The sequence below is a fragment of the Tachyglossus aculeatus genome, chromosome X4 (genome assembly GCF_015852505.1).
Source record: "Tachyglossus aculeatus isolate mTacAcu1 chromosome X4, mTacAcu1.pri, whole genome shotgun sequence".
Classification (NCBI taxonomy): Eukaryota; Metazoa; Chordata; class Mammalia; order Monotremata; family Tachyglossidae; genus Tachyglossus; species Tachyglossus aculeatus.
Genome location: NC_052098.1, coordinates 25501013 through 25523302, shown reverse-complemented (window position 1 = coordinate 25523302; position 22290 = coordinate 25501013). Strand labels below are relative to the sequence as shown.

Here is a 22290-nt window from a genome sequence, read left to right as displayed (position 1 = left end):
TTCTTCTCTTAGTAGTACAGGAGAGTCAAAGTGGATTCTGTACCGATAAATACTCTTGATCATTTTGTTACCTGAAGTTTGTGTGTTGTACTTCTCATGATACTGAATTTGGAAAGGAATATAAAATCGGCAATTAGCTTGCTTATCCTTATCTCTATTTCACTGTTTGAATCTTGTTGTTGTGTATTTGAGTTTTGAGTGGAACATAGCATTTGAAGAAAAGAGATATGCCAGTATAGTTATATCATGTAAGCCAAGAGTGATTCAGCTGGCATTTACTTAATATGAAATTCTTTGGAAGGAAACATAAAATAAACTAATATGATTTTAAAAGCATTTTTGGTGATTTTTAGACATGAACATAATTTTAAATCGTACTTTATATTAAAATACTTTTCCAAGTATTCCACATTTTTACTAATATTGACAAGGTCAGCATACTTTTAAACTTTCCTGATTGAATGCTAATGGAATAACTTCTGGGCTTCAGCTCTTGGTTTTGGGGTGAAAAGCGTTGCATTCATTTTTAGTAATTTTATCAGATTTAAACACAGATAACTGAGAAGAGTTTGAAATATGAAAATTTTGAATCACATGTAAATGTTTGGATTTATTAATAGTTCTGTGTTACAGAGGTAGTTATTTGGAGAGAAAATTGTTACAGAAGGATGATATTTTATCATCCTAATATCCTATTTTTGGAATCTTTATGGCATAAAGAAAAAGGGAAACATAAGTTGAGATATTGAAAAGTACTTTTGGTAATCTGTGGAAAAGGTGTTTGTACTCAATTCAGTTGAGTTCAAATCATTCTTAGGAATGTTTGGGATGGCAGGGATTTAAAGTGCTTGGACTGTAACAATTACCTATTTTGTCCATAAAGCAATCTGAATGAAACTCTTTGACCAACTCATTAGTTCATACACAAAAATTGTTATGTTAGAAGTGATTTCCAAGTGCACATACATTTTTAAGATACTCTTTTTTGTTTTAATGGTTTGTTTTAAGGGTATTTGTTAAGTGCTTACTATGTGCCAGACACTGTACTAAGCATTGGGGTACATGCAACCAGAAGCACTTTTCTATCTCTAAATTCATTAGTTAGTGGTTTGTTGGTATACTATTAAGATGATATTAGAAATACTTTGGGAAATATTTATTATTGGAAAGATGATAAATATACTTACACACACAAATATATATATATATATATATATAAGCTGTACTGAGGCTGGCCAGGCTTAATTAGCTCTTTCTGTTACCCATCTATGTTCCCAATGTACTTGATGATTCATGACTTTTTTTCACCTGAAAACAAGTTTGCTGATGAAACTCTTCTCATAATGAAATTTTTCAAATAGATGAAACAGTTGATGAATGTTATTTTGTAATTGCTTTTTTGCCATTAGTCAAAGGCCATTATTCAGTCAAATTGATTTTTTCCCCCTTTTCTCCCCTTAGGTTTGTCATTGCCCACTGCGTTGGAAAGCAAACATAGGACTATGCACAATGGGTCTACGAATTCACTTTGTTGTTGACCCACATGGTTGGTGCTGCATGGGTTTGATTGTCTTTGTCTGGTTATTCAACTGTATCCTACTTCCCCACATTGTCCTTTATCCTCACTATGAAGAAGGACATATCTCTGCTTCAGCAATACTGTGTAAGTTTCTCATTTAACTTGAACCACCTCACTCCACTGTGTGACTCCTTCTGAATAACAGGACTCACTCTGGTAGCCCTTCTTATGGTATCTGTCAGGTACCTGCTTTCTTCAACATCATTATCATTCTCTTTATTTTTTAGTAAGTAGTGGACACACTCTGGCAAATAGCCTCTGTGCACCTTCAGAGTGCGAGAAATTTGGAATAATGATCATTAGTCTGTCAGTCATATTATTGGGCTTTTACTGTGTGCATAGCACTGTACTAAACTCTTGGGAGAGTACAATGTAACAATAAACAGGCACATTCCCTCCCCACAACGAGCTTACAGTCATTAATGTTCAACTGGATCATGTAACAGCTTTCACTTTGAGAGACACGTAACATATGGGCAGGGAATGTGTCTGTTTATTGTTATACTGTACTCTCCCAAGCGCTTAGTGCGGTGCTCTGCACACAGTAAGTGCTCAATAAATACGATTGAATGAATGACTGAATGAACTGTTCAAAAGGGATCTTTTTTTTGATTGATGGATGGGGTCTTGAGCTGTAGTTGTGTTGAACAGGTCTGTTTATATCATCACACATAATGTTATTTTCCTGGCTTTATACTAAAATGGTTTCCTGGTTGAGTGTTTAAACTCTTAATTCTCAAACTCTCAATTGAGTTAATCATAGGCACATATAGAACTTCTTGGGGAAGTAGAATCTTATTTAGCATGGGTGGAGAATGATGTTTTTTCAGAACCCAGGGAACTGTAAGGGGTTTAGCATGAGGCAAGTTGCTAAATAGAATGGAAACAAAACTAAGCTGAAAATGGATACAACAGACCCAGGTGACACATTTTATCATTAGAGAAAAAGTTAATGAAAACATTTCTATCCTTTTTTCCAAAACATGTGGTAATCCAATAGGCACTAATGCATAGTGATTACAGTGAAGATGTTCCTGTGCATCTGTTTGTCAGTTACATCTAATCAGTTTCTCTAGTCAGATATTCAGTTATTTGATTGTGTGCCAGTTGCTTTCATTTCAGAGTGTCTGAAAATAGGTCACCTTAAATTACAAATTCAGATCCCTGGAGTTTTTCCTAAGCGTTCCTCTTTCAGAAGAATATTTTCTAAGTGGTTATTTCCCTATTCTTACTCAGAATGCACTACCTGACCAAAAAAAAAAAATCCAAAATTCCATCCCCACCTATTTTACTCCAGATATTTTAATTCAAATGTGTAAAAATTCTGAAAGTGTTCATATTTACCAACGAGTGACCCGGGAGGGGGCTACTCAGGTCCTAGGTTTTGAGGTTTTGAGGTTGAAGTCAGCAAGATGGGGCTGACGAATCCCAGCTGAAAGGGCATGTACCAGTGCTGGCTGGTGACTCACTTGAGCTGCATTTGGTTGCATTCCTAGGTTCAGTGGATCAGAATATGCGGTCACTATTTTCAGAATAAGTAGGGGGAAGCAGGGCTGGTGGGAAGAGGGTTCTAGTCAGGTTCATCCCTCCTGCCCTGTTGCTGTTGACTGAAGGCTGGTTCCCCAGAGCACAAACCTCTTTTGGCCATAGCCTTCCTAGGAGATGAGTGGTCCATAGGCTCAGGCCCACGATACCATGTATTAGACAAGGATTCGTCATTGCAATCAATAGATTCTGAACTGTATCTACTCATCATCCAACCTGAAGGCCAGGAGGCATATTTTGTAGCATGAAGCATTTCTCTTTATGCTTTTTTGGCTAAGGTTTCTCGGACCCTGTGAAACTCGAGAATATGGGTATCCCTTTGCTTCAACTGGGTGTGTTTTAATCACCAAATACAATGTAAATTTATTAATCCTTCCTCTCCTGTCTTAACAGTGCTAATTAGAGATTTCACAAATTTAAATGTGGTTGAATGTGAAGATTTTGAAGGATAATTGGTTGCCTGTGTTTTTTTTTTTTAGTATTTTATAGCATTGCTGTGTTTTGTCTGGTCGCCTTGGTGAGAGCTTCTATATCTGATCCAGGAAGACTCCCTGAAAACCCAAAGATTCCCCATGGAGGTATTAAACTTTCCAGAAATATATTTATTTTCTCTTATTTAATAGCCAGGGGTGAGAGTTTAAAAAAAATCCTTTTTCTGGAACGGCAAGAGAGGAGCTTCTGGGGGAGGTAACCGTTGCCATGTAATAATAATAATAATAATAATAATAATAGTATTGAGCGCTTACTATGTGCAAAACACTGTTCGAAGCTCTGGTGAGGTTATAAGGTGATCAGGTTGTCTCATGGGGGGCTCACAGTTTTAATCCCCATTTTACAGATGAGGTAACTGAGGCACAGAGAAGTTAAGTGACCTGCCCAAAGTCACGCAGCTGACAGTTGGCGGAGCCGGAATTTGATCCCATGATCTCTGACTCCAAAGCCCATGCTCTTTCCATTGAGCCATGCTGCTTCTCCGTGTGTTTGAGCTCCTTGCCTGGAAGTCAGGTCTTTCTTCCTTCACTCCCCTTTTCCCCTCCCTTGAGCTGATGCTACTCTTACAGCTGCTGGGAAGTTCTGGGTTCTGGTCTCTCTCCTGTTCCCCATAGCAACCACTGCTGGAGTGAGTTTAGGAGTATAGCTCTGGATGGTGATACGGAAGGGTGGGGATGGGGGGGAGCTGAAGAGGAGAGGGTGGGTTTGCACCACAAAGCGAAAGGAAGGTGTTTACTGGCCTCATGCCATAGTAGCTGCAGCTCCTCCTCTCCCACCCACCTCCCACCCTCTCCCACATCTGCCCTCTGCTCACCACCTCCCTCCCTCCTTCCCTTGCCATACCCAGCCTAGAATAGGTGAGGCCTCTCTCCACTCTGCCCACCCCTGAGTATGCACTAAGTACAGCAGCCTCTCCACCAGATGGGCAGGCATCACCCTGGTTGAGGAGCAGGGAGAGGAGAGAAAACTGAAGAGCTGAATTTCCCCCACTCCCCGCATCAAAGTGGCCCCCATGCTCTGCCTGCAGCCCTACAGGAGCTGACAGTACCTCTTGTGGCCAACTACCAACCTGGTCCCCTGTAACTCACCCCACAATGCAGGGAAAGAAAAAAAAGCTAAAAAGCTTCAAATTTTTCATACTGGAATAAAAACTAAAAAGCTTCAAATTTTTCATACTGGAATGACTATACTTGCACTTGCTTCTAGACTGTGAGCCTGTTGTTGGGTAAGGACCGTCTCTATATCATCAATCATATTTATTGAGCGTTTACTGTGTGCAGAGCACTGTACTAAGCGCTTGGGAAGTATAAGTTGGCAACATATAGAGACTGTCCCTACCCAACAGTGGCTCACAGTCTATATGTTGCCAACTTGTACTTCCCAAGCACTTAGTACAGTTCTCTGAACGCAGTAAGTGCTCAATAAATACGATTGAATGAATGAATGATTGAATGTCGTTTACCGCGGTGGCATTCTGGACATATCTGCAGTGTGGCATAGAAGCAGCATGGTGTAGTGGATAGAGCACAGGCTTTGGAGTCAGAAGGTCATGAGTTCTAATCCTGGCTCTGCCACTTGTCTGCTGTGTGACCTTGGGCAAATCAATTCACTTATCTGGGCCTCAGATCCCTCATCTATAAAATGGGGATTGAGACTGTGAGTCCCATGTGGGACAGGGACTGTGTCCAATCCCATTTGTTTGTATCCACCCCAGCGCGTAGTACAGTGCCTGCCACATAGTAGCAAATGTCATAATAATAATAATAATGATTATTATTATTCTGCTTTACTTTTACCATTGGCAAGGCCTGAGATACTGTATAATGTATATGGGTATAATGTATAATGGGTGATATTTTCCTAATTTGTGTTAGTTTCCGGATTCCAATCCAATAATTCTGATATTTTGATTTTGCCTAAAAAAGGGAAAAATTAATCAGGATCGAGACATGCCATGTCAAATTTAGTAGGAAACAAAAACTTAGCTATTTGTTTCAGGCTTTAGAGAAGAAAAACTTTGTTTATGCTTCTGAAAGTTTTCAATATTAGTTCTAGAGAATGGTTGAAAAGTGAAGGAAGCTTCTTATATTTCAAGTGGTGGTGTAAATAATATTTTTAAGGTATTTTAATTCCAAATTTCAAATTCCAAAAGTGACTAATGAATGCATTGCTTTTTTTTATCGTATCCCTAAGTACTTATTCTTCCAGTTCAAGTGACCTCCTTTTTGCTCAATGGCACAGCCATAAGAGTGTCAGAACCCAATTTTAAAACCTCCACGAGAAGTGACAGAAGGAAAATAAAGAATATAATTTACACTCCTTGGAAAATCATATAACAAGTTACTCTGATGTCTTTAGACAAGAGAGGTTTTTTGTGATCTACAGGATTCTGGGAATGGTGATTGGGGTGCCAGGTGAAGAAAGCTGCTCTGGTGCTCGTTTATTTTCCCATTCTGATAATGTGACAATTGTCTGGCCTTAAGCAGCTACTGATTAAAAATAACATTGGAAGAGCACTAATAAAATTGAAGTGTTCTCCTTTGCTTTCTTTAAAGTGGCTTGGGTTGGAGTTGGTTGTTAGAAAGCACCCTTCCTTGCTATGATAGTCTTTGTAATTAAATCCACTTATGGCTCAGGTATCTTCAGGATGTATTCTCCTCCATTTCAGGGAGATTGGTTACATTTTCCTTTCCCTTCCCTGTGGCCGGTTTACCTGAGTCCCAGTCTTTAACATGCTAAATTCAGATAAACACAGCTAGTTCAGTGGAAAGAGCCCGGGCTTTGGAGTCAGAGGTCGTGGGTTCAAATCCCATCTCTGCCAATTGTCAGCTGTGTGACTTTGGGCAAGTCACTTAACTTCTCTGGGCCTCAGTTACCTCATCTGTCAAATGGGTATTAAGACTGTGAGCCCCCCGCCGGACAACCTGATCACCTTGTAACCGCCCCAGCACTTAGAACAGTGCTTTGCACATAGTAAGCGCTTAGTAAATGCCATTATTATTATTATTATTATTACCTGCAGCAAGGAAACAGGAGGAACAGCCTAGACCTTCCCTTCCAGACCCTTCATCCCCCCCACTTCTCTCCCCTTTCCCAGGGACCACCCTAACTGGGGAAGGGGAAACGAGAGGGGAGAGAAGTGCGGGAGCTGGAGGAGACAGGCCTGGGGCCGGCAGGGAGAGGAGGAGAGAGCGCACCTCTGTTCTTGACAGTTTCTGGGATTCTAGGAGGCAGTTTTTATATAGCCTCTCCACACCAGAAATCCCAGAGACAGCAGCCTTACAGTAAGCTATCAAACTGTTTGGCAGTAGAAAGGGACACTCTGACCATGTCTCCCCCTCTCTCTCCTTCCCCCTCCGTTCCCCTCCCGACCATCATTTGTCCGAGGAGACATTCACCTGCCTCTCCATGCCTCTATCTCATCCGTCTCAGTTTCTCTTTCCTGTCTTTCTCTCCCACTTATCAGTCATCAGTATCTATTGAGTGCTTACCAGGTGCAGATCACTGCTCTAAGCACTTGGGAGAGTAATGTAGAATAACAGGTATAATCCCTGCCCTCAAGGAGTTTACAATTCATGGAATATTCTCCCTGCCTCTGGAGCAGCTGCTAACCCTGAACCTGCAAGGAAAAGTGAGGTGGTTCTGTTCACCAATTTAATTTCCTTTTAAGTTATTTAATAATAAAGTGTTAAGCGGCTGAGAATTGTCCACATAATTTATTAGTAGTGTGCAGCTTTTTAAAGGTATGGCCCACATTAAATTGTATAACCACAAATGTGGTCCACCCAGGAATGAGTTTAATATGTCTGTCATATGCTACTGCTACATAAACTATTGCTATTGCTATATAAACAGAGAAGCAGCGTGGCTCGGGGGAAAGAGCACGGGCTTTGGAGTCAGAGGTCATGGGTTCAAATCCTGGCTCCGCCAATTGTCAGCTGTGTGACTTTGGGCAAGTCACTTAACTTCTCTGGGCCTCAGTTCCCTCATCTGTAAAATGGGGATTAAGACTGTGAGCCCCACGTGGGACAACCTGATCACCTTGTATTCCTCAGGTCTTAGAACAGTGCTTTGCACATAGTAAGCACTTAGCAAATACCATTATTATTATTATAAACTATGTGCCTACCAACTCTGTTGTGTGGTACTCCCCCAAATGCTTAATACAGTGGTCTGTACACAGTAAGCATTCAATACATTCCATCCATGGAGGTATTATGTACATGTGCTATTGTTTTGCCATTGGGCTTTATACTCCATCCTAACTCCTCTAGAAACCAACCTTTTTGCCACTTTTTTTTTGCCTCCAAAATACCCTGGAGATTTCACTTGCCAGATTAGAGTTCTTTGACAGAGAGGGGTATAAGAGTTCTCAGTTTCTCAAGATACCAAGTCTTAGGGACATCAAACAGGTGGCAGGGGCAGGTGGACTCTTCAAAACTCCCTGTCACAATTATTTAGCCTCTTGCAGTTTACTGGGCTAGTTATTGAGCATTTTCCTGTAAGTTTTTCACCTTCCCCTCATGTCATCACATCTTTCAGCTGTGTACACATAGTAAAAACAATTCTTAATTAAACCTCTTCACATCAATTGCCCATCATGATGATTATTCTTATGTAAGTATAGGTATACTTCTCTTCTGACAACTTCTAAACCTATCAAATACCCAAAAAGTTTATGAAATGGGAAAAAAATGGGGGGAGGAAGTCTGAGCAAAGGACTAATGTTAGGTTTTGGATAGCATTCAAGGCTTTGTTGTATTCTGAGTTTATTTCTTCAACTTTGATCTACAAGATTGTATATGAAATGAACAGTTCATAAAGTATTTGTATATGAATATGATTCTCAAAAATTCAGGCAAAGTAGCAGCTCCATTCAGAAAAGTGGTAGCAGTTAGTAGTTAGTAGTAGAAGTGAGAATAAAAATAATGATATTAGTAATTAATAATAATAATGATGATGATGGCATTTATTAAGCACTTACTATGTGCAAAGCATTGTTCTAAATGCTGGGGAGGTTACAAGGTGATCAGGTTGTCCCACGGGCTCACAGTCTTCATCCCCATTTTACAGATGAAGTAACTGAGGCCCAGAGAAGTTTAGTGACTTGCCCAAAGTCACACAGCTGACAAGTGGCAGAGTCAGAATTTGAACCCATGACCCCTGACTCCAAAGCCCGTGCTCTTTCCACTGAGCCACGCTGCTTCTCACTGTGGTATTTAAGTGCTTACTATGTGCCGAACACTATACTAAGTCCTGGGATAAATACAAGATAATCAAGTCCCTGCCCCACATGGAGCTCACAGTTTAAACAGGAGAGAGGACAGGTTTTTAATCCCCATTTTACAGAAGAGGAAACAGGCGGTGTTAAGAGATTCACCCAAGGTCGTACAGCAGACAAGTGATGGCTCTGGGATTAGAATTGAGACACTGCGTGGTTCAGTGGAAAGAGCCCGGGCTTTGGAGTCAGAGGTCATGGGTTCAAATTCTGGCTCTGCCAATTGTCAGCTGTGTGACTTTGGGCAAGTCACTTCACTGTGCCTCAGTTACGTCATCTGTCAAATGGGGATTAAGACTGTGAGCCCCCCAGGATAACCTGATCACCTTGTAACCTCCCCAGTGTTTAGAACAGTGCTAATAAATGCCATCATCATCATTATTATTATTATTATTATTATTATCCAACTCCCAGACCTGCCCTATTTGACTAGGCCACTCTGTTTCTCTAGTAGTAGTGGAAGTAGTAGTAGTATTTACTAAACACTACTAAGCTCTGGGAAAGAATACACAGGTAATTGGACACCTGACCCTTCAAGGGATCACAAACTAAGGATACAAGTGGGGACAGATTAAACACTAAAACAACAGTAAACAAAATAGGTAAGGGCAGATACACAAAATAACAAAATATCAGCAGGGGCCTGTGTCAAGAGGAGCAGAATTTTGGGTTCCTCACGGCTCAGGGTCCACAAACACAATGAGTCCCCCAAGTCTTCTAGAGGTTTTATGGAGGCCTCATGTTGCAGCTGCTTTTCTCTTTCCCACCAGGGCTTTTAGCCCCATTACATTTATGCTGCAGACCAATAGGACTGCAAACCTGTTCTAAATATAGAATATAGATATTTTTGTTTGTTTTGTACTTCCCAAGCACTGAGTACAGCGTACTACACCCAATGAGTGCTCGACAAACATTATCTGCTACTGTAGGGAAGGAATCATTTTTTAGTTGCGGAATGGAGAGTCAGCATTTTGTACTGATCTCCAAAAATCAAGCAGAGTTTCTACATGATACCTCTGTGGTCATCCATTAATTCATTCAATCATATTTATTGAGCACTTACTGTGTGCAGAGCACTGTACTAAGCGCTTGGGAAGTCCAATTCAGCAGGAAATAGAGACAATCCCTGCCCACAACAGGCTCACAGTCTAGGAGGGGCTCACCGTCTAGAAGGACTTTATATATTGTATATATATATATATTAATATATGACTGGACAATATCTTAAGGAAATAAAGGTTTTTGTATTACTTTAAAAGAGTTTTGATATTTTAAAAAGTTTCACCTGGGAGAAAATGTAGCCTCCCGAGGCTTCACATCTTTAGGTGCACTTTTGAAATGGATGAATTTTGAAGTTCAGTGTTTGAGGCATTTTAGCTCATCCAGTTAAGTTTCAAAATATGGCATTTTTGTGACACCAGTTTTATGCTGACAGATTGAAAATCCATTTCCATCTGGTATTACTACCAGTTTAACTGTCTCTCACATTGAGGTTTTGTACTACTGCAATGTCACATGATGTCGCTTTTTTAGCTACATAGGAAACTCCTAACAGGAGGCGTGAATTGCAGGTCTTGTCCAGAAGCAAATTGTAACAGTACCTTCTATAAGGTAAAGAGTTTCTCAGCTGTTGGAATAAAATGAGTAAAAGGAGTGTAACTTTTGGATAAAACACCTTTGGCAGATCAAATTCATATGAACTGTATATATAATATCCCCTTTAATTTTAGTGAATCACATTGCTGTATAAATATGTTGTGAACTGTTCATTTGATTGCACTTATAGTAAACATTTATGTCCTATCACTGAAAAATGTGTTTAATTTTACTTTGCTTCTTTGGGCAGTTATTGTTTTTCTCTTCATTCTGAAAATAGGGATTGCAAGTGTTGAGATGAATGTTTAATTGTTTTCATTGCCGGCTTATTGAATGACACTAATATTTTGAATTTGCTAGTGTACTTGGCACTGGTCACCAGTGGATATCTAAGGCCATCACTAACACTAATTCATAATTATAATATCCTTTTGAGGTGGGTCATTTTCATTAACCCCACTTTGCAGATGAGTAAACTGAGAGGTTGAGAGGTGAAGCGACATGTATGAGCCCACTGTTTGGTAGGAACCATCTCTATGTTGCCAACTTGTACTTCCCAAGTGCTTAGTACAGTGCTCTGCACACAGTAAGTGCTCAATAAATGCGATTGAATGAATGAATGAATATATGAACACATGTGACAAATCAGTAGAACAGCCTGAACTAAGAGAGTAGTATTCCTTATTCCTGGCCTTCTTCTCCTACCTTTGGATGGAAGTTGCATTTTGTATTTTTGACTAAATCCTATTTGCAGAAGATAATACTAAATATAGTAGTGGGGGGATGGATTATCAAAAAATGCTGCCAACCCACTAAATTTAGGGTCATATTCATGTATAACTGGAAGGAAAAGTAATCTTTGAAAGATCACGGGTATTTTTTGTTCTATGAAATCTTGAAAATAAATGGCATTTTATTTCAGTGAGAATTGACATATTTAAATTAAATTCATTTTAATTTCTCTTGATAGAAAGGGAGCTCTGGGAATTGTGTAACAAGTGCAATTTGATGAGACCAAAGCGTTCTCATCATTGCAGCCGCTGTGGCCACTGTGTTAGGAGAATGGACCACCATTGCCCATGGTAAGAAAAGAACCTTTTAATCTTAAAATAAAATCTTAATCCTTGGGAGATTTATTTATTGAGTTTTAGTGAAAGGTCCTGGGTGACTGTTTGTTCAGCACCTATTTAGTGCGCTACATTTTTATTAAATCATTTTTCTTCTCCAGGTCCCTTAATAGATTTAGTGTCAAGATAATAATCAATATTAGAGGCGTATAGGCCAAACCGCCCCCCAAAAGTACCAAGTCCTAGTTTTGCCCTTAGTGAATGGTAGCATTTGGCCTTTTGCTTCCATAAGAATTATTATTCTTGTTATCGCATAATAACATCCTCAAAATTATACCATTGCTTGATAAAAATGAAAGCTTTTTCGCTTTTTGACTATCAGTGTATGAAACTAGTGTGTTTAAGTATAGGATTTTTTGGGAGGGCTAGAGTAGGTTGATGGTACTGTAGTGTGTGTCGCTTTTGAGCAATAGGGGGCTGTCTTGTAACATTTGGAAGTATTTTGCGTAGGGAAACGTCTAGTTCAGAAATACAATTTTCCATAATTTGTAGCAAAGAGTGTCTTTATATCCAGTTTTATGTGATTTCTGTGCTGTACTTGATTCAAAACTTTGCAGTGTTGGCGAAAAGCAAGAAATCCAGTGTCGGTTTTTGAAATATTTTTTCTAAAACACATATGCCTGTAACATACTTATTTGTGTTTGTATTTACATGTATCTATGTATATATAATACATATTCAAAAATGTAATAATAGGAAGTTATTAGTCTACAAAATTCATTTGGAACCAGTCTTTATGCAGACTAGAACATGGCATTAAAAATTTCTCAGTATTGCTAATTGAAACTATTTCTTTTTGCCAGTTTATTTTTTCAATTTACGTCATCAATTATTTTGAGGGTATTCCTCTGACTAGCTGATGTAATTTTTAATAGAGAAGATACCCTTAAGCAATAAACAATATAAACAACATGAAAACTTCAGAAGAACAAATTTGATGCAGTACAAAAGGGAGAATCAAAATGGTTTGCCTCTATATAATCCAGTTAATATTTCGGATTTCTTTTCTCAGAGTAAAATGGATTTGATGAAACAAAGCCCCCATACTTTGGAGGCTTAAATTTAATGTTTCAGTCATCATCAATGTTATTTTTTTAGTGCTTACTGTGTGCCATGTATAATCCAGATTACCCACTCTTAAAATGAATTATTTTTCCTATCTGAGTGTAGAAGTGAATGTACCTATGCCACGTTCTTCTCTGTCAAATTCTTCCAAATTCTTTAATGGTGACAAAATTCAAACCTCTTGAAAATGAGAGACCCATTCAGAAACTTCCTGGGTAACAGAAAAAAATGAAGCATATTATGTATATGAAATGTATTCTAGAAACCATCTCATGGGCTGACTGCTCAGGTGCAGGTTTGCTTTCATTTCCTACTTCAGATATTTAATTCAAGGTGCAAAAGACACTTGTTTTCAAAGGGAACCGTGCAGGTTGCAAGTTGTAAGAGCTTTCTGATCGTGGGTACATGTTAGATTTGCTGCTATACTTTATTTCCTTCAGAAGGTGACAGTATAATGCTACTCTGCTACTGTGAGATATTTTAACCCCCTGAAATCCTTGAATATATGTGATTTACTGAGTTTTAGACTCCTGTTTGACTAAAATTTAAAACAAATTGAGCTAGTAGCATTGCAACTTTAACTTTTGGGTTATGTTTTTATTGGATTTGAGGAAAAAACCCATTTTGAATTGAAAAATATTGCATGGTATTTTTTCTACATGCAAATGACTACAATTTAAACTTAATTCTTATTCAGTAGAAGTCTTTTTCCAGTATACATTACCCACTTTTTGAAATGTAATTGTTATTTTGGAGTTCAGTGGGGTTTTTTGAAAAAAATAACTTTAGATAGCTTGCAACAGAAAAAAAGGAGTCCAAGCTAACCACTTGTATTAGGGTGGTGTAAGGTCTTTGAATTAATTTCATTGAAACTGTTATAATGAGAGCCAATTACTGATGTACATATGGAACTGGATTTGAGATTGGTGGATCAAAGATATTTAATACTACAAAATCTCTGAAGGATGTAATCTGTATAGAGTATATGAATTTGGACAAAATCCCTTTTCAGTTTGGTAAATGCAATATTCACTCCTAAATATTTTGTCAAAGAGAAAAAGTGATAGTATATTTTGTGAAGTTGGTGTAAAGGTGAAATCTGTTTATGAAGTTTCATTTTAAAACTGGTTAAAAAGGAAAGTTGGCAGCAAATGTCTCTGTTCAGGAAACTGTGATGCTTTTCTAAATAATTGAAACCATCCTTTCAAAGAGGAGAAAATTTGTCCAGATTGACAGTATGTTGGCCATGGTTCAGTTTGATGTAAACAAAGTTGCCAAGGTAGAAAAATCCTAAACAACAGATTTAGAAATACAAAAAGCTCTTTTCTACAGAGAGAATTAACCTCTCATGCTGGAGTTAAGAAACTATATGCTATTATATTAATGGCTTTTATCTTGCACTGCTTTTTTTGAAAGTATGGCCTTAACCACCACGTCGTCTTATACACTTTAATAAGTGAAGTTGTATTGACTTTTCCTGCCGTTCCCTTATCTTCAAATTTCAGAAGTTGTCCTAGTAAGGATTTTTTTTGTTGTTGTCTGTTTCATTTTTTTTTTCTCTGCAGGATTAACAACTGTGTTGGGGAAGACAATCATTGGCTGTTTCTGCAGTTGTGTTTCTACACAGAGCTACTTACGAGCTATTCACTGATGATTTGTTTCTGCCACTATTATTACTTCCTACCACTAAAAAGGCGTAATTGGGTAAGAAACTCTTTATATTTGCTGACAGTGGGGAACTGTGGATAGGAGCACGCTACTAGTTGTTGGAGGCAAATACACTTAGTGGAGCTTTGTGCCTGGAGAGACAGAAGGTGGGAGAAGCAGCTTTTGCCTCTTTGTTTTTTGAAATGCATGATCTTTTTTAGATACTTAAAAATGGCCTCATTTTGTTCCTATTGCCTAGTTGCATGGTCCAGTGGGGTCTTTGGTGATATATTGCCACCAGAAGAGTTTTTATTCAATCCAAGGGATTTAATTAAGGGTAGACACTGACACCCTAAAAAGCATAAAAGAGCCAATTTGAGGCCCACTTAGCTGAATATCCATTCTATCCTCAGTATTTGGAGCATTCTTGTCCTGAAGTTGTTGAAATATTTCAACCTATGTCACCTTTGAATCTAATATGGACTTAATTTGTCGTGCTTAATAGGTAGGCAAAGAACTCCAGTAGGGTTCTTAGAATTTAAAAGAAGCTGAGAGAAATGAGGAGAGGTTGAAGATAAAAGTCTCAGGTAGGTGGGACTAAGATAGAGGGGAGAAAAATGCAAAATAGAAATGGAGAGGGATAGAAAGAAATAAGTGTATATAAAAAGAAGTGAATAACTAGTACAGTCAGTTTAGTGAGAATATACGGAAGAAAGAAGCCATGGGTGTAGTTGCTATTTGATGAAAAAACATCTTGAAAATAAAATTGCCATCTTGGAAAATAACAAAAATCAAAGAAAGTAAAGTGGGCAATAGAGGTTATGATGTAGTGCTCCTGTTCACAGATCTCTGAATTAGTGTCAGCTGATTTGATTTTCAAGTGAAAGGTGAATTATTTGCTATTCAAAGGATCAAAAATTCTCACTAAGGTGGAACCTGTAGATTATAGTTGCTTGGTAAAATAATGATTATTGGTGAATAAAGGAAGATTACAACCTCCAGGTTAGAATAAATAACCAGGAAAGGACGCTAAGAGGTGGGAATGGAAAAAAATGTGTATAGAAGGTACTAGAGAAGCATACCAATTCCCATCAGTAATAATAGTAATCAGTTTAGGCATTCTTCACCATTTAGTGTTTTTTGAACACCCAATGTATTGTGCATTGTGAAAGTTAGAAAGCACAATCTCCGTTTATAGGATTTTATAATCTAATGTGTGTGTTCAGGAAAAACATAAATTCTAATGAGTAGAAGTCCTAGAAACTTGAGAATATATATTATTATACTATAATAATAATAATAATTTTAGTATTTGTTAAGCGCTTACTCTGTGCAAAGCACTGTTCTAAGTGCTGGGGAGCATACAAGGTGATCAGGTTGTCCCATGTGGGGCTCACAATTTTAATCCCCATTTTACAGATGAGGTAACTGAGGCACAGAGAAGTTAAGTGACTTGCCCAAAGTCACACAGCTGACAAGCGCCGGAGCCGGGATTTGAACCCATGACTTCTGACTCCAAAGCCCGTGCTCTTTCCACTGAGCCATGCTGCAAAACACACACACACACACACACATACACATATCCAAGAACATATTTTAAACTTATAAAAGACTAAAGAAAGACATGTCTTTTATACTTGAAGAAAGTGCTATTGTGGTGAAATTCACCTATAGGTCTGCATTTGGCTGAAAAAGCCAATGTGGGACTTACCGTCTCAATTACAGTGTGTGAATTCAAAGACTGTTCCTTGCTATGTACTTAGGTTTTTTCAGGACCTGACATTGTTTTCACTTTCTCCACCCTGTCTTTCCTTCCTTAAACAAACCTTTTTGCTCAGAAAGGGCTGCTTCTTTCTTGAGGGTAGGGAGCCATGTCAGTCTATGACAATGGGTTCTTAGTTTTTGGCTAAGGTGCAACATTGTCTGAGGCTGTATTTCAATATATTCTCAGAATGGTATCTTTCCTTTCCTTGCTTTTGTTCCCTAATTTCAGCTCACCGTATAGTAGCTGTTTGGGGATCCTACATTCTCCTCAGGTGAACCACCCAGTGAAGATGTGTTGAGATGAATTTAATCGATGATAGGATACTGACTTTGTTTGAGGACTTTGTTGCTTTTTATTTTATCTTGTCATCCAATATTGAATTTAGTCTGTTCATTTTTGCCGATGGAATTGGTGAATGAATTGAATGTGGCTCCAACTGGGGAGTACAAGTCTCACAGCCCTAGAATAGATTTGTTGGCATACAGCTCTATAAACCTCTAATTGGGTCTGGTTTTTCTGTACAGCTTTCCAGGTGCAGGCTGGCAAATACATTTTGACTTCTTCAGAGGAATTGCCAATCCATAGTGCTTTGGTGGTTCTGGGAAGTCTGTATATCTTCTTGTCTGTGGGGCTTCCAAGTATCAACATGTAGTACCTTCTCTGGGAGTGATTGAAGGACTGTGGTGCTGCTCTGAACCCACTGAATCAAAAGTTTCTTAGTGGTTCGGAACCATATTCCGACAACACCAGCTCCCGGATCCCTTGTCACATCCTTAAACATGTTTGCAGAGAATAGGTTGAACAGGACTGGACCCAGTGAATAGCCCTATATTATCTCTTGAGTCTGTAAGCTCCTTGTGGACAGGGATCATGTCTACCTACTTTATTGTAGTGTACTCTTCAAGCACTTAGTACAGTGCTATGCTCAAGTAAGTGCTCAAAATCTACCATTGACTGATTGATTGATTCCATTGGTGATGCTGAAAGGCTCCGACAAGGCTCCACCAATTCTATAATGGCATTAGGAACTTGATACATTTTTGAGGGCAGCCAAAGCTTTTCAGTAGTTAACAAGGACTACTGATGATACAAAATGCTTTTGTGAGGACTATTAGGGACACTGTGTAGAGGGCTTGCTAGGGTTCTTCACACTTCTCCTTTACCTGACATGAGGCAGAGATCGTGCATACTGTCTCTGCTGTGATGTGAAGCTGCACTGCAATTCCGGTTCACAGTGTTCTTCCAACGCCCTGTTCAGAAAGACTACAGCTCAAAGTTTGTCAGAATTCAGAGCAGTGAGATACCGCAGTCGTTTCCAGTCAGCTCTTACCCCTTTCTTTGCAAAGAGGGGGATGATGCTGGACTCCCTGAAATCCAGTGGTATTTCCTTGATGTCCCTTATGTTGTAGAGGAGGCTGTAAATAATAATAATGGCATTTGTTAAGCGCTTACTATTACTGTAAAGGTGACTGACCAGTAGATTTCCTCCTTGCTTGTAGATCTCAGTTGGTCTTCCATCATATCTAGGAACTTCGTCTTCCTGGTCTCACTGTGGTGGAGACTTCATCAAATGTTGGAGTGAGAACCATTGCCTAGACGTGTTTTGCAGGCAAGCTCTTCTTTGTAGAACATCATCCTCAGTGGTGATAGGAAATTTACAGAGCTCAATGAAGTGTTCTTATCATCTCTTTCAGATTCCTTCTTTTTCTGTTTATGTGGGTGCAGGCATATTTACTTAAAAGTGGGACAATGGTGGGATGTATGTAGGGGTCCATATACACTTTTTAGGGATGTGTAGAAGTCCTTGAAGGGTGGGTAGTTCCATCTATATTTTTCAGGGATGCCTAGAAAGCCTTTTTTAAGTTTCAGCCTGAAGTCTTGATATTCCACCAAGTTTTATTTTTAAATGGCATTAGTTAAGCACTTAGCACTGTACCACGTGCTGGGGTAGATACAAGCTAATCAGGTTGGACACAGTCCATGTCTCAGTGGGGCTCACAGTCTTAATTCTCATTTTACAAGTCAGTTAACTGAGACACAAATTAAGGGACAGTGGACATGTGGCAGAGTCAGGATTAGAACCCAGAATTCTCTGACTCATAGGCCCATGCTCTTTCCAGTAGGCCACGCTGCTTCTCACTTATAAGTGCTTGTCACTTATCACTCTTCACGTGGTTCATATTCCATATTGTAAGTTTTGATGCATCCCTTTTGTCAAGTGCTTAATACAGTGGTCTGCACACAGTAAGCCCTCAGTAAATGCCATTGATTATCAGTCAGTCATCCGATCAGTGGTATTGTACTGAGTGTTGTACTATTGTACTACGTGCTTGGGAGAGTACAGCGCAACAGAGTTTGTGATACCTGCCCACAGGGGTAGTCTGGAGGGGAGTATGACATCAAAATGGATTAGGAATAGGAAAAATAGTACATACAGTATAAGGATATTTATGTAAGTATTGTGAGGCTGGGGTGAGTATCAAAGTTCTTAAGGGGTACACAACCAAGTTCATAGTAGACATAGAGGGGAGGGCTGATAGGAAAAATAATGGGCTAAGTCTGGGAAAGCCTCTTTGGTCATGTGATTTTAGGAGGGTTATGGAGGTGGGGAGAGTGGTAGACTGTCGGCTATGAAGCGGGAGGGATTTTGGGGTCCAAGGGAGAATTGGGAAAGGGGTCAGTGGCAGGATAGACAAGATCAAGGAATATAGAATAAGTTGGTGTTAGAGGAGTGGAGTGTGCGGTTTGCGTAAGTATTGGGTTTTTTTGTTTGTTTTTTTATGACATTTGGTAAGCACTCACTTTTGCCAGTAACTGTACTAAGCTCTGGGATAGATACAAGATAATCAGATTGGACAAAGTCCATGTCCCACGTGGGACTCACAGTATTAACCCCCATTTTAAAGATGAGGTAACTGAGACACAGAGAAGTTAAGTGATTCGCCCAAGGTCACACAGCAGATAAATGGCAAATCTGGGATTAGAACCCACCTCCTCTGACTCTCAGGCCCTTGCTCTTTCCACTAGACCAAGCTTATTCTTGCTCCGTGCATGCTGTGTGACTTTGGGCAAGGCATTTAACTTCTCTATGCCTCAGTTTTTTCAACCGTGAAAAGGGAATAAGCTATGTCACATTAGGTTAGGTAGGAGGGAGTGACCTAATTGTGTGCCTTCAAGCTTTTGGTGAGAGGTTTCTGTTTAATGTGGAGGTGGATGGGCAACCATTGGAGGCTTTTGAGAAGTGGGTAGATATGGAGAAAAGAATTTTTCAGAAAAATGAAAAGCATGGACTGGAGAGGGAGAGATAGGAAACAGTGAGGTCAGTAAGGAGGCTGATGCAGTAGTCCAGGTGGGAAATGATTAGTGTTTGGGTCAGCATTGTAGCAGTTCAGATAGAAAGAAAAAGGTGGGTTCTAGAGATGTTCTGGAGGTAGAATCCACAGGATTTCATGACAGATTGAATTGTGGATTGAGTTAGAGAGATGAGTCGAGGATAATGCCAAGATTATGGGTGCTTTTGAGACAGGGATGATGGGGTGCTGTCTACAGTGAGAGGAAAGGTTTGGGTGGGAGAATATGAAAAGTTTTGTTTGGACATTTTAAATTTGAGGTGTTGGCGGAACATCCCAACAGGGATGCCTTGAAATCAGGAGGAAATGCAAGACTGCAGAGGAGAGTGGTCAGGATTAATAATAATAATAATAATAATGGCATTTATTAAGTGCTTACCTTGTGCAGAGCACTGTTCTAAGCGCTGGGGGGATACAAGGTGATGAGGTTGTCCCACATGGGGCTCACAGTCTTCAACCCCATTTTACAGATGAGGGAACTGAGGCACAAAGAAGTTAAGTGACTTGCCCAAAGTCACACAGCTGACAAGTGGCGGAGCCGGTATTTGAACCCATGACCTCTGACTCCAAAGCCCGGGCTGTTTTCCACTGAGCCACGCTGCTTCTCAGCCACGCTGCTTCTCTACCACGCTGCTTCTCTAGAAGATTAGAGGGGTAGATTTGGGAATCATCCACTTAGAGATGGTAGTTGAAGCCATGGGAGTGAATGAGTTCTCCAAGGGAGTAGGTGTAGGTGAAGAAGAGACGGGAACCCAGTACTGAGCCTTGAGCCACAGTTACGGTGTTGGACGTAAAGGAGGAGCTTGTGAAAGATACTGAGAAGGAGAAGTCGGAAAGATGGGAGGAAAACCATCAGAGGACAGTTCTCCTCCTGAAGCTTAGGTTAGAGAATGTTTGCAGGAGAAGTGAGTGGTCCCCAGCCACGAAGGCAGCACAAAGTTTGAGAAGAATTAGGATGGAGTAGTGGCCCTTGGATTTAGCGAGAAGGAGATCATTGGTGACCTTAAAGAGGACCATTTCTGTGGATGGGGTGGGAGCCAGGTTGCAAAAAGGGTCAAGGAGAGAGTTGGGAGAGAAGAAGTGGAGGCTACGAGTGTGGACAGCTCACTCAAGGAGTTTGGTTAGGAATGGTAGGAGGGAAATAGGGTGATAACTGGAGGATGCTGTGGGGTCGTGGCAGGGTTTTCTTTTAGGATAGATAATAATAATAATAATGGTATTTTTTATGCGCTTACTATGTGCAAAGCACTGTTCTAAGCACAGGGGGGGTGGGATACAAGGTGATCAGGTTGTCCCGCTTGGGGAGAAGTTAAGTGACTTGCCCAAAGTCACACAGCTGACAAGTGGTGGAGCCGGGATTACAACCCACGACCTCTGACTCCCAAGCCCGCGCTCTTTCCAATGAGCCATGCTGCTTCTCTATGGTACATGAGCATGCTTGAAAGCAGAGAGGAAGCAGCCATTGGAAAGTGAGTGAAGACGGCCGTCAGGGAGGGAAGAAGGAAGGGGGCAGTTGCTTTGAGGTGAGAAGGGAACGGGTCAGAAGACAAGTGGAGAGGTTAGAATTTAAGATAAGGTGGGATAGCTCCTCTTGAAATACTGTTGGGAAGTATGGGTGAGTTGAAGAGAGAGCTGGAGGATGAAGGGACTGTAGAGGAGCAGAGGAGATTTTAGGGAGACCACACCTAAAGGTTTCATTTTTATTGACAAAAAGCTAGGCCAAGTCATTAGAGACAAGAGATGAGGGGCACAGGGTGGTGGGGGCGTTGAGGAGAGAGTTAAACATCTGAAACAGCTGGAGTGGGCAATTGGCACAAGAGTCAAAAAGGATGGAGAAGTAATGTTGCTTGGTGGAGGAGAGGGCAGAGTTAGGGTAGGTGGGGATGAATTGAGGTGGACGAGGTTGACGTCATCATCATCAGTGGTATTTATTGAGCGCTTACCCTTGGTAAAGCTCAATACAATAGAGTAGGTAGAAACTATCCCTACCCACAAAGACCTTATAGAATAGAGGGGGAGATGGACATTAAAATAAATTACAGACGGGAAATGGAAGACTTTAAGGTTATGTAAGCTCCTTGTGGGCAAGGAATATGCCTACCAACTCTATTGTATCATACTCTCTTAAGCACCTAGTCCAGTGCTCTGTACACAGGAAGCACTCAGTAAAGTCCATTGTTAATTTGTACATCAGTTCTGTGGGGCTGAGGGTGGGGTGAATTTCAAGTGCCTAAAGGGCTATAGACCCAAGTGCATAGGTTAGCAGAAGAGTGAAGATGACACACAGGATTTAAACAGGGAAGTGGGGCTTAGTTAGGAAAGACCTCTTTGAGGCCTTTTGGATACCATCTAGTGTGGGGTACAGTGGTAGAAAAATAAGATTTTTGAGTTTCCAAATATGATAGTGAATTGTATTCTGTGGTTTCCATTTGTTGACTTAAGCTGATAAAAATCCTGAGATCAAAAAGTGGTGAAATCAAAACATATTTCATTAGCTGATGGTTACAAGAAGAGGAAGGGTTTCAAAAGCAAAATACAGAGTTGTAGCAAAAGTAATTATCGATCCCATTTACTGCTAATACAGAGGAAGGAGAGAAAATAGTCAAGCAAATTAGCAGAGGCCCAACACTTAAAATAAGTTGCAGATTGACACAGCCCCTGTCCCAATCCCCAGGTGGTCAGAAAATTTTACTAGGATATAATATAGAAGTGTTTTTAAGAAAAATAAATAAATGAAGTAGGATATATTATACACTATTACATGCTCCATCTCTGTCCAGCTATACCACACCATAATGAGGTGCTTTTTCAATGGACCATGTGACTAGCCACAGTGATACAAATTT

At 39.9% G+C, this 22290-nt stretch overlaps 1 protein-coding gene across 1 annotated transcript in view; it reads left to right on the top strand.

The window, feature by feature from the left end:
• The window catches only part of ZDHHC21 (zinc finger DHHC-type palmitoyltransferase 21), a 76738-nt gene that overhangs the window by 17428 nt on the left and 37020 nt on the right, over positions 1 to 22290 (top strand). Inside the window, exons 3-6 of the mRNA XM_038769595.1 lie at positions 1462 to 1663; positions 3604 to 3702; positions 11461 to 11572; positions 14248 to 14386. Coding sequence (XP_038625523.1) covers positions 1510 to 1663; positions 3604 to 3702; positions 11461 to 11572; positions 14248 to 14386 — 504 coding nt within the window. The 5' untranslated portion in view covers positions 1462 to 1509. The remainder of the gene's footprint in view (positions 1 to 1461; positions 1664 to 3603; positions 3703 to 11460; positions 11573 to 14247; positions 14387 to 22290) is intronic.